General features: G+C 44.5%; 1 protein-coding gene across 10 annotated transcripts in view; it reads left to right on the plus strand.

Moving 5' to 3' along the window:
• pard3ab (par-3 family cell polarity regulator alpha, b) overlaps nucleotides 1–13,460 on the plus strand; it is a 239,351-nt gene that overhangs the window by 158,065 nt on the left and 67,826 nt on the right. For 9 of the 10 annotated variants that reach the window (XR_006080216.1, XR_006080217.1, XM_042308154.1 and 6 more), the window contains 5 exons: nucleotides 89–239; nucleotides 5,505–5,679; nucleotides 6,636–6,787; nucleotides 9,695–9,739; nucleotides 12,539–12,769. Coding sequence is in view for 8 of the 10 variants with exons in the window: in XM_042308154.1 (XP_042164088.1) it covers nucleotides 89–239; nucleotides 5,505–5,679; nucleotides 6,636–6,787; nucleotides 9,695–9,739; nucleotides 12,539–12,769 (754 nt within the window). In the remaining 2 variants the exon portion in view is untranslated. The remainder of the gene's footprint in view (nucleotides 1–88; nucleotides 240–5,504; nucleotides 5,680–6,635; nucleotides 6,788–9,694; nucleotides 9,740–12,538; nucleotides 12,770–13,460) is intronic. The other variant, XM_042308157.1, reaches the window with a different exon arrangement.

The following is a 13,460-nucleotide window of genomic DNA, read 5'->3' on the forward strand; positions in this document are numbered from 1 at the left end:
TCTCATACTGCACATTTCCAGTATAATAAGGATTCCTTCATCCAATGTATTGATTGTGCCGGTCTTCCCAATGCCTCTGTATGTGTAGTTGGAGGCCTCTGGGAGCCCCCTGGGACCGGAGCAGACCCTCAACTCCACCCTGCTGGACGACCGGGAGCGTCGGATCTCCCTGTACGGAGGCATAGAGGGCCTGGACGACAACCTGATGCCACGGCAGACACTAATGGGCCGAATGATGGGTGAGTCAGGTCCCCCCAATAGCTTCTCACAGCTTTACTGCTGGGTTAGCACCAGATCCTCTCACAGCTTTACTGCTGGGTTAACACCAGATCCTCTCACAGCTTTACTGCTGGGTTAGCACCAGATCCTCTCACAGCCTTACTGCTGGGTTAGCACCAGCTCCTCTCACAGCCTCACTGCTGGGTTAGCACCAGATCCTCTCACAGCCTCACTGCTGGGTTAGCACCAGATCCTCTCACAGCTTCACTGCTGGGTTAGCAGCAGATCCTCTCACAGCCTCACTGCTGGGTTAGCAGCAGATCCTCTCACAGCTTTACTGCTGGTTTAGCACCAGATCCTCTCACAGCTGTACTGCTGGGTTAGCACCAGATCCTCTCACAACCTCACTGCTGGGTTAGCACCAGATCCTCTCAAAGCTTTACTGCTGGGTTAGCACCAGCTCCTCTCACAGCCTTACTGCTGGGTTAGCACCAGCTCCTCTCACAGCCTTACTGCTGGGTTAGCAGCAGATCCTCTCACAGCCTCACTGCTGGGTTAGCAGCAGATCCTCTCACAGCCTCACTGCTGGGTTAGCACCAGATCCTCTCACAGCCTTACTGCTGGGTTAGCACCAGATCCTCTCACAGCCTCACTGCTGGGTTAGCACCAGATCCTCTCACAGCCTTACTGCTGGGTTAGCACCAGATCCTCTCACAGCCTTACTGCTGGGTTAGCCTAGCTGTGGTGGTGCTGGGGCTATGTAGCATGAACCTAACCTGCCTCTACAGGTCTGTCATTTATCTAGCTAGCCTAGCTGTGGTAGTGCTGGGGCTATGTAGCATCCTCTTACAGCCTTCCTGCTGGGTTAATGCCAGCTCTTGTCATTCACACATCACACTCTACAAACTGTAAACTAACAGGGTTGATAAGAGCCAATTTACACCTGAGCCAAGCTGAGATGTGTGTTACTTAAAAAAAAAAAAAGCCCTATTAATTAAAACAGAACTAATAGGACACCGTTTGATTATTCATACGGCTAAAAAAGTATTCACGTCTAACCATGCATAATATTAGAAGGCAATTCCATGGTAACAGTGACATTGACTCAGATCTTTGACTTTAAAATGTATGTCAAACAATAACCAATGATTCCAAAGTTAAACAAACCATTCAGCTCTATACACAAGGACTAGTTTGAACAATTTCTACAGAAAATTGCAACGTTTGCAAACAGAATGGCGGTTTGTGCTGTTTGTGCCTTCATTCTGTTACCAAACTGGGTGGACTGGAATAGGTGCAGCACTATCTTCTGTTGTAACACCTGGCCTAGCGGTTGGTTGGTTGGCTGACTGGTATCTAAAACCTGTGATTGATTTAATCTCTGTGGCGCAGTTGTGACCGAACCATTTAAAAGCTGTCCTCCCATCAAACTGCCTGCTGTTCTGTCTGTCTGTCTGTCTGTCAGCCCAAGGCCCTCACACACACACACAGTACGGACACACACACAGTATGGTTACACAAACAGTACTGTTCCTCTCTTTCAGGGTCAGCCTGAGGAGCTGACAGAACAGGCAGACTCCAAACAGAGAGCTCAGGGATTCACAGAGCACACAAACCACTGAATCAATCAGAAGGTCTGCACTACACCATACAAGGGCCCTGAGCTGTAAATTGTCTGACCTTTTCCCGTACATTTTCCGAGACATTAAGATCTACTGAAAGTTGAACTCATAGCACAGTCAGTTACTCCATTTCCTGTGTTGGCAAACCAGGTGGTCGCAGATCATTTAATCTACTGTAAACACACACATTGGGGGCCGCAGGGGAATGTACTACTTTCTCTATTGGAGTAGCCCTAAACTCATTTTCTTAAAGGAAAGGTTCACCCATTTTGAATGTTATATAGTTTTTGTGCATCTCTGAGTGATGTACTATCAATTTCCTGGGTAATTCAATGTTTTCATGTGTATCTGAGTTGTTGGCCTTCAACCAGGGAGAAATCCGTCCGGTATGACGCAGCACCGTGATAGTCGCTCTCACCATACTGGCAGTTAATAGGAATACCACTTTTAGATTGCGAAAACGTCCATCATAGATTTCAATACTGACTGATGTCATAACTCGGGAGGATGTCTTCTATTGAATGAGCTATTGATCATATTTGTCTCAACTTTTTCCCATTTTGTCTGCCTCTTTTTAGTCCAGGATGCATTGCATGGTGCCGATGCCAGAGATCCTTTCTAGGGAGTTTTTCCTAGCCACCGTGCTTCTACACTGGCATTGCTTGCTGTTTGGGGTTTTAGGCTGGGTTTCTGTACAGCACTTTGAGATATCAGCTGATGTAAGAAGGGCTATATAAATCAATTTGATTTGATTATAGAAAAGAGATAGGAATCCAATGAATGAAGGAACCTATAACGCCCCACCCAGTAGACTGTCGATGAATTGTGTTCACGTTGTCATGCTGCGTCACGTGGTTGCTACGCTAATCATTACTCAATCCCTTCTCAAAGTCAGTGTATATGTCAAGAAAAGTGCCTATTTTCCTTGAAAGTATGTAATGTCATGATAGCAAGTTATTTATTGGACATCTTGGGAAAGATTTGTAATGTTTAACTTCTTGTTGATGTAATTTGTGCTAATGTTTTTTCTGAGCGAGTGCTCAATAGACTCCCATTCACTCCTTGAAGGAGAGTGCTCCTTGTATCAGAATCACCCAGAATGCACCGTACAGCCCATTGATGTAGCATGAACAACATTTCCCATCTCCTCAAAAGTATAGATATTAATCTCGGTTGTGTGCCTCACTTGTGGGCCTTAAATTCGAGTCATTCTGGTTAGAAAAGCAAATGTTTTAACTTTGACTTTGATTCATAGCGATGCTTATTTAGCTAAGCTTATTTCTCCATATGTCTTGGCAGGCCTAGAGTTAGGAATTGCCAGTGAGGCTTTGTGTTAATGTCAGATTGAAAGTGGTTGGAATAGAGTTAAAGCCCTTTATAAGCCAGTATTTAATTCACTGGCGTTGTTTAACAGAGATGGGATGAAGGAAGATGTTTGTCTCAAATGGTACCTTATTCCCCACAGTAGTTCAGTAGTAGTCTATGGGCCAGGAGAGACTGTGCTGCGTTCAGATTACAGTCAGACCAGGCTGCAGGAATACGTGTGGACTAGCTAGTTTAAAAAAACAGTGCGTCCAAAATTCTAAACTGAATAAATACATATCACTTTGTACATAACACTTCTAAGCTCGACTTGATGATGTTGCTAAATATATCCTGAGAATACAATGGCATAATGATTTAGTTGTATTGTTTTAGTTAAGACTTAACACCCGGTTTGGCTTCGCCTGATTTCTCTGATCATTTTCCTATTGTTGTGCAGGCCTACCCCACTGCTATGACAATTAGAGGATTAGATGTTTCTTGAGTTAATTATTCTCATCTTTAGGCAATGGCTCGTTCTTCAAGAAGTGGACCGAAGGCAATTTCCCTGCTTATGCGAATTATGCAGATGGACTTGGACAGTAGCAAAATAAAACCCTCCTTTTCCTGCATCCCTCGCCCAATTATTCTCACCTCCAGACTCTATCTCCCATTTAATCTGGCCTGGCATTCCTCTCAGCTATTAAATCCTGCTCCTCTTCAGTATTCACCGGCATGTTGCCACATAAAGTATCTGATAATTGCTTTTACCGAAGACGAGATAATTCTGTAAAGACGCTGCAACTATTGTTCCTTTGTCGCGATGTCTATTTTTATTAGGGCTACTGTAAACTGTAATGAAAGTGTAATAAATAAATCCCACCGAGTCAGGTGCTTTGAGTTCTGCTCACCATTGTTGGTAAAATAGTGACCTTGGATTGGTCTACAAAAGAATTTGTAAGTCTCAAACGCCACCCTATTCCCGATATAGTGCACTACTTTTGACCAGGGCCCATAGAGTAGTAGTGTACTATAAAGGGAATGGGGTGCCATTTGGGACCCATAATAACATTCTTATGTATGGATGGATGCCTGCCAAAAAAGTTGATTGCTTCTAGAAAAAAGCATGAACAGAAGTAGATTTATTCATTGGTCTACTCGGTGCCTGCCACCTTCATTCCTACTCACCTACAGCCGTGTTTCATTACAGAGCCATTGAGCCTGGTCAACTAATCATCAAGCCCTTGACTAGGTGAATCAGGTGAGCTAGTTCAGGGCTACAACAAAGTTGTGGAACGTCTGGGGGTCCGCGAGGAGAACGTCTGGGGGGGGTCCGCGAGGAGAGGTTTTAGACCCACTGCCTTAGAAGACCAATGTACACTGCTTTAGGGCTCATACACACCAGAGTTCCCCGAAAAGACACACACACACACAGACACACACACAGCAGGGATAGAGATTACAGGAACAACACTCTAAATGTACGCAAGCATGCACGCACAAACACACACACACAGTCCCTCTGCTCTATTTACATTGTAGTCATTTAGCAGACGCTCTTATCCAGAGTGACTTACAGTAGCAATTAGGTTTCAGTGCCTTGCTCAAGGGCACATCGACAGATTTTTCACGTAGTATGATCGTGGATTCAAACCAGCGAACTTTTGGATGCTATTGAGACTGGTGAGTCTATGAACTTTCAGCACACCACAATTCATCAATCCAGCCATGCTAGCTGGCCGGGCAGTGTGGAACTATGGTTATATTTAGTACCACACGGATTCTCAGTGTGGAGAAACAAACACGAACCCTGGCGCAAGGCCTCACGTCCCGGGTGGAAAGTCCTGTATTCCTGCCATGAGACCCAAACAGATTCCTAACACAAACTTTTCTCTCCGTCATTGTGGAGTGCTATTATACAGCATTGAGACCACCCTTCTTCAGATGCTCAGTTACCCCCAAAGACAAGATAGCGTCATGCATTGCATAGCAATGTGTTTTTAAATCCCTCTATTGGACACAAAGAAAGGGGAAGGTTTTTTGCCTTGCTCGGTGAGCGTGCCAAAGTCAATAGTTTTCCGTTTTTCACAATGCCACAGCTTGCATTAAGCACACTATAATGACACTTGACAATGTCATGCCAGATGCTGCCAAACACAGCATGGTGATTTAAATAGGAACTGATTGAGAATTTCACTCTGGGTCTGCTTTTAAATTAAAGCATGTATTGTGGTAAATTAGTTGCGTGTTATATCAAAGGAACAAATGTCCAATGAATATCAAATGAACGCTTTAAATGTGTTTATTGTGTGATGTATATCAAAGCCTTCTCCAATCATGCTTCTCTGTTTTGTCCTATAGGTAACTACCAGCTCTCCCCTACAGTCAACATGCCCCAGGACGACACAGTCATCATCGAAGACGATAGGCTGCCTGTACTTCCTACCCATCTCTCTGACCAATCGTCTTCCAGCTCACATGACGACGTGGGGGTCCCTCCCCCCTGGGCCAAAGAGATTCAAATTCAGAATGAGAGGTGAGAGGACAAAGTCCCAAATGGCTCCCTACATAGTGGCCTATGGTCCCTGGTCAAAAGTAGTGCACTACGTAGGGAGTTAGGGTGCCATTTGGGACCTATTTCAGCACTGGCTCATTACCTTCTGTTACCTCAGTCAAACACACAACACACATTATATCTCCACGAACACCGCTTAGGGTTTCTGTGTATATCAGCTGTTAGTGTGTCACGCTTAACATTTGTTTTGATAATCCGGACCATGTTTTGCTAAGGTTTCGCAATGGAATGCTAGTATTATTTCAGTTGTAGCAATTTAGACCTAGTACTGTGTGTTCAAAAGATTCCACTGTTTCTTTCTATGCTGAAATACACTGTAGGTAAATATTTTTCTTTATACTGTATGTTGAAACATAAGGTCGATGTGACTCCTATGTTTGCTGAAGCATCTGATTTTGAAAGGACACTCAGGCACACCTACCTGCTACCCACTTAACTGGGACTGCATCCCAAATGACACCCTTTTCCCTATATAGTGCACTACTAGAGCCCAATGACCCTGGTCAAAAGTAGTCCTGTAAATACGAATAGGGTGTCATTTGGGTAGTAGCCTGGACGTGAAGGGCTTTTGCCACCATGTGATGAGGAGGCCCAGTCAGTTCCCATCAGTGGGGCTGGGCTGGTCTGAGTGGGTGGTGATTGTAACTGGGCCAGCCCAGTCAAATTAGTCTCTGCTGTAATCAGTGGCTTCTCAGGTATGGTCCTGACTCGAAGATCTGCAGTGGCTTGATTTGATGATTGGAAGACATTGATGATGACTGTTTGATTTTCACGAGAATAATCTCATCCTATCCTTCTCTTTCCCTCTGTCCTTTCTCTCTCTCTTTCTCTATCCTTTATCCTCTCCCTCACTTTCACTTACTCTTTGTCTCTCTTTGTCTCTCTCCATCACTGCCTTCACCCCTCTCTTCATGTAGCCCTCTGAGCCCTGATGACACCGACCCAGACGGAGCCTTTCAGAGGGAGGGCTTCGGCAGACAGAGCATGTCTGAGAAACGGACAAAGCAGTTTGGAGATGCCGGTCAGCTGGAGATCATCAAGACACGCAAGTCCAAGAGCATGGATCTAGGTACTAACCCAAACATCCACCCATGTCCCTTTCCTACCTCTCATTGACACCCTATAGGTCAGCTCCTCCTGGAACCAATGGCACGATGTTTTAGGTCAGTTTACCAGAGAGATTAAGCCCTAGTCCTCTGTGTCTGTGAAACCAGCCCGCTGAATGGTTAGGAATACCCAAATTAGGCACATACATTACATGACCAAAAGTATGTGGACACCTGTTTGTCGAACATCTCATTCCAAAGTCATGGACATAAATATGGAGTTGGCCCCCCTTTTCTGCTATAACAGCCTTCACTCTTCAAGGAAGGCTTTCCACTAGATGTTGGAACATTGCTGCGTGAACTTGCTTCCATTCAGCCACAAAATCATTATTGCGGTCAGGCACTGATGTTTGGAGATTTGGCCTGGCTCTCAGTTGGTGTTCCAATTCATCACAAAGGTGTTTGAGGGGGTTGAGGTCAGGACTCTGTACAGGCCAGTCAAGTTCTTCTACACTAATCATGACAAACCGTTTCTGTATGGACCTCGCTTTGTGCACGCATTGTCATGCTGAAACAGGAAAGGGCCTTCCCCAAACTGCTTGAAGCACAGAATCGTCTAGAATGTCATTGTATGCTGTAGCTTTCAGATTTCCCTTCACTGGAACTAAGGGGCCAAGCCCGAACTATGAAAAATAGCCACAGACCATTATTCCTTCTCCACCAAATGTTAGTTGGCACTATGCATTGGGGCAGGTAGTTTTCTCCTGGCATCCGCCAAACCCATCTGGCAGATGGTGAAGCGCGATTCATCACTCCAGTTCAATGGCGGGGAACTTTACACCACTCCAGCAGATGCTTGGCATTGCGCATGGTGATCTTAGGCTTGTGTGCGGCTGCTCAGCCGTGAAAACCCATTTCATGAAGCTCCCAACAAACAGTTATTGTGCTGACGTTGTTTCCAGAGGCAGTTTGGAACTCGGTAGTGAGTGTCGCATCCGAGGACAGACTATATTTACGCTCTACGTGCAGCACTCGGCAGTCCTGTTCTGTGGTCTTGTGTGGCCTACCACTTCGACTGAGCTGTTGTTGCTCCTCGATGTTTCCACTTCACAATAACAGCACTTACAGTTAACCCGAGGCAGCTCCAGCAGGGCAGAAATGTTACATACTGACTTGCAGGAAAAGTGTCATCCTATGACGGTGCCATGTTGAATGTCACTGAGCTCTTCAATAAGACATTGGCAGTAGAATGGCCTGTCTATGGAGATTGCTTGGCTGTGTGCTTGATTTTAACGGCCGTGGTGTAAATTGCAGAATCCACTCATTTGAAGGGGTGTCCACATACTTTTGTATATTTACTGTAAATACAGTGCCTTCGGAAGTATTCAGACTTTTTCCACATTGTTACGTTACAGCCTTATTATAAAATTCATTAAATAAATGAAAATTCTCAGCAATCTACACACAATACCCCATAATGATAAGTGAAAACAGGGTTTTAGACATTTTTGCAAATTTATAAAAACATAAATACCTTATTTACATAAGCATTCAGACCCTTTACTATGAGACACAAAATTGAGGTCAGGTGCATCCTGTTTCCATTGATTATCCTTGATGTTTCTACAACTTTATTGGAGTCTACCTGTGGTAAATTAAATTGTGGCCTCCATCATTCTTAAATGGAAGAAGTTTGGAACCACCAAGACTCTTCCTAGAGCTGGCCGCCTGGCCAAACTGCGCAATCGGGGGAGAAGGGCCTTGGTCAGGGTGGTGACCAAGAAAACCTGACGGTCACTCTGATGGAGCTCTAGAGTTACTCTGGAGATGGGAGAACCTTACAGAAGGAAAACCATCTCTGCGGCACTCCACCAATCAGGCCTTTATGGTAGAGTGGCCAGACGAAAGCCACTCCTCAGTAAAAGGCACATGACAGCCCGCTTGGAGTTTGCCGAAAGGCACCTCAAGACTCTCAGACCATGAGAAACAAGAGTCTCTGGTTTGATGAAACCAAGATTGAACTCTTTGGCCTGAATGCCAAGCATCACGTCTGGAGGAAACCTGGCACCATCCTTACGGTGAAGCATGGTGGTGGCAACATCATGCTGTGAGGATGTCTTTCAGCGGCAGGGACTGGGAGACTAGTCAGGGTTGAGGCAAAGATGAACGGAGCTAAGTACAGAGAGATCCTAAAGATGTCATATTTTAGTTCATAATGACAAAGCAAAAAACTGTTTTTCCTTTGTCATTATGGGGTATGGTGTCTAGATTGAAGGAAAAAAACAATCCATTTTAGCATAAGGCTAACGTAACAAAATGTGGAAATAGTCAAGTGTTCTGAGAACTTTCCGAAGACCCCTCCATACCCACTCATTGTTAATTGCATCTGTAAGACTTGTATTGCACACCCTGATATTTGTGGCTTTTACTCTATGTAATCCACGTGTGACGCATTTCTGTCTTTTTTTATGTGACATCAAACAGGCTGCACACCTCAGAATAAGGTTTCAGCTCACTTCAGATAACATTAAACCTTCCTGATCGCTTTGGCTGACAGTCTTCCACCTCACCCACACTATGCCTGCGTCTCAAATGGCACCCTGTTATATGTGTGTGTGGTGCACTACTTTTGACCAGTAATGCCCTATCAAGAGATTAGGGTGCCATTTGGGACACAGCCTATATCTAATCTGCTTCTGATCCCCACTGAATTATTGTAGTCCTGCACTGTTTATATCACAATAGCTCTGATTGCTATCCTAAACCCCTCCATTTCCCTGTCTTTCTGTCTGTGTCTCGCATGGTATCTGATTGCCCTTGAAGTTGCCCAAAGATGTGATGTACGCACTGTACAGTAACATTGCTGGAATGTTTGCATGTGGAATGTGCTCTCTAACCAATCCTAAATGTGTGTTGCCCCCCTTTAACAGTAGCCGACGAGATTAACCTCACCCCTCGCAAAGAGAACACACCAGGTAAGGAGTGACATGTCACTGAGGGAGAACGGACACCTCATCCATTCCAGTTGCTACCCACATTCCATCCTGCAAATCCAGACCTGCTTTAGAATCTACCACCTCACTATGAGAAGAGAATAGAATACAAAGAACCTTGAGACAGTTTGAGGTCATTGCGGTGGAATTGTGGGTGGGTGAATATGGACTTGGCAGTGATTTTTCTTAAGACACGGTAGCACTGCTAATTGTTCTGTGGATGGGGATGTGAGGAGGGGGAGAGACTGAGAGTGCGATAGATTGAGAGAGAGCAAGAGAAAGAACGCTCTGTCCTTGGCTGGGCTGCAAACTGACAGCAAGTCATCCGTCATTGTCAGCTGTGTGTTTTCACAGCCACCTCTAAATAGAAGTTCCTTCGAAGGATGGGATTTAGCTGAATGGCACAGTGAAAGCAAGAGAAAGAATTGGGTTTAGCAGAATGTACGCCACAGTGAAGCAGGAAAAATGAAGGGAACCATCAGGAAATAGAAGCAGTCTGGTAGAACTACTGTACACATGAACGAGACTAAATATGTCATTGTCTCTTGTTTTCTCCAAACATTGTCTGAGCAGTCACTTGCAAGAGAGATACCTGGAGTGCGTCCCAAATGGCACCCTATTTCCTATTTAGTGCACTGCTTTTGACAAGAGCCCTATGAGTCCTATTTCGGGAATAGGGTTCCATTAGGGAAGCTGCCCCACGCTTCAATGTGGGTGGCTGTAGATATTGTGGCTGCTTGGCTGGGAGTGAGAAGTGGAGCGAAGGTGGAAGGCGGTAAATTGAATACATTGCAGCCTGAACAAGCAGGGCTGGTGCCTATTCATTTTCATCAGGCTGTCCTGTCCTCTTAACGTCTCACTGAAGCAGCGGCTGATGGGCTTTCATGCATCAAACCACATTCATTTGGTTTTAGCCTTCAGTCAGCAGCCCCACCGCACACTTCCCAGTCACACCTCGGTGGTAGTCTTAAAAATGACATGAATTCAGACCTCTGACAGATGGCGTGAGTCAAGAACATCAGGCAGCGGTTTGTTTGAGATGGAGTTTCAGATAGTCAGACCTGGAAACCTCCAGCCTTCTACATATCTGTACTAGGTGTATTTATACAGACCGCCACCCTATTCAAACTGAAGATAACGTGGGTCGTACAGAGATTGGTGGTGCTCCCTTATGATAATAAATACAGGTATCAATCACCCTGCAGTCAGGAGGAATGTCAAACAGGGAATACCCTGGAAGAGTCCCAAATAGCACCCTAAACCTTATAGTGCACTACTTTTGACCAGGGCCCATGGAACTCTTGTCAAAAGTAGTGCACTATTTAGGGAATAGGGTGCCATTTTGAGAATCCCTGTGTGACTATAGGACCCACTGGAGTTGCACATGTAGGCACGTAATCGACGGGAAACGTCTTGGAAAGTTTGAAGGAATAACTGTTGCTATTGGCCATTAGGGAGCTGTATAACAGTGGGCAAACACCTCTCCATTGCCCTCTACTAACCTAGTGGACAAACATGTGGATATAGTCTGTGTCAAAAATGTCCTATAGCCAATCAGTGGAGGAGTATGGCCCTCTGGCCCAGGCTATTGTGTCCCACCTCTCGCAGGCTATGCTATGTCTATTCCCTATAGTGCACTGCTATTGACCAGAACTCTATGGGACGTCACTCCATCTCCCAAGCTGTCACTGTGATCATTTTCCCAGGATTTGGGATTTGTTTTGGGCCTGCTAAATGGACCATGCCTCATTGCTGCTTTAGCTCGGAGTGAATGTGTAGATTAAAGGAGGAGAGTGTAGCACAGGGGCCGGCAAACAAAATAACCCTTGAAACGCTTAAGAAAATAGCCTGAAATCTATTAGCCTATAACAGTTATTAAGGTGAAATTACATTTCCACAATTTAAATTGTAATTGAGTGGTTATCGTGCGATGTATTTTTCCGATGAACAAAAATCGTGTTTTACAAATATTTAGTGGATATAGTCTTGAACTGGAGGCTAGAAACAACAGGCCTGCATCCCAAATGGCACCCTATTCCCTGTAGAAAGCACTACTAGTATTAGCTCCCCGGGCCTCTTGTTTACCCAGTTCCAGTAGCTCTGCTACAGTATACTCTGTGGATTAGAGGGCTGTAGAGTCAGCTGGGCTGTTCCCCTGAGGTAATCCATCCCACTCTCTGGTTGCAATGCACATAGCACCCTATTCTGTGTATAGTGCACTACTTTTATAAGGATCCTGGTCAAAAGTAATGCACTACATAGGGTGCCATTTGAGAGACATCCTCTCCACGCCTCCATACCAATCTACATTTTATTTATCTACAATACCCCCTCAACCTGTGAGTGATGGACAAGAGATGTACTGTACACCTACAGGGGTACTCAACTCTGACCCTACGAGGCCCGAAGCCTGCTGGTTTTCTGTTCTACCTGATAATTAATTGCACCCACTTGGTGTCCCAGGTCTAAATCAGTTTCTGATTAGAGAGGAAAAATATAAGGTCCAGATTTGCATTTGTGGGACTTACTCTTATCTAGGCTTTAGCCAAAACACTATCATTTGTAAAAGTTATTCCACTTTTTTCTCAATGCAACACAACCTGTTTTGGTTACATGTTAGTGTGAGCCCCATCCAAGTTTTCATTTCAACTCACGGGTAGTCAAGTAAAATAACAAGGTGCTTTAGTTGAACACAGCCCTGCATTAAAAAAATACAATCTCCTTTGGTTCCCTCACAGTTTAATCAAATAAGTAAGTTTTGATACTGTTGCTCCTCCCCAGGGTCTTCCACCAGGGACGTGGGTCCTTTCTTAGGCCTCAAGAAGTCCAGCTCTCTAGAGAGTTTACAGACAGCCGTTGCCGAGGTAACGCTGAACGGTGACATGCCCTTCCACAGGCCACGCCCACGCATCATCAGGGGGCGGGGCTGCAATGAGAGCTTCCGGGCTGCCATCGACAAGTCATACGACAGGCCAGCCGCTACAGAGGATGACGATGAGGACATGGAGACATGTAAGAGACTTCTGTTGGACAAATCTCCATAAGATAGACTTCTGTTGGACATACACTACTGTCCAAAATTTTGGTGTCACTTAGAAAAGTCATTGTTTTTGAAAAGAATGTATAATTTTGTCCATTAAAATAACATAAAATTGATCAGAAATACAGTGTAGGCATTGTTCATGTTGTAAATTACTATTGTTGCTTGAAACGGCAGATTCTGTTTTTTAACAATTGTTTAATGGAATATCTACATTTTTAAAGGATATCATCATTAATAAACCCACAAATGCTGATGCTCCAGATACTCAACTAGTCTAAAGAAGGCCAGTTTTATTGCTTCTTTAAACAGAACAACAGATTTCAGCTGTGCTAACAATTGCAAAAGGGCTTTCTAATGATCAATTAGCCTTTTAAAATTATAAACTTAGATTAGCTAACACAACGTGCCATTGGAACGCAGGAATGATTGTTGCTGATAATGGGCCTCTGTACGCCTTTGTAGATATTCCATTAAAAATCAGCCGTTTCCGACTTAAATAGTCATTTACAACATTAACAATGTCTACACTGTATTTCTGATCAATTTGATGTTATTTTAATGGACAAAAAAATGTGCTTTTCTTTCAAAAACAAGGACATTTCTAAGTGACCCCAAACTTTTGAATGGTAGTGTACCTCCGTAAGATAGACATCTATTGGA

The sequence above is a fragment of the Oncorhynchus tshawytscha genome, linkage group LG28 (genome assembly GCF_018296145.1).
Source record: "Oncorhynchus tshawytscha isolate Ot180627B linkage group LG28, Otsh_v2.0, whole genome shotgun sequence".
NCBI lineage: Eukaryota > Metazoa > Chordata > Actinopteri > Salmoniformes > Salmonidae > Oncorhynchus > Oncorhynchus tshawytscha.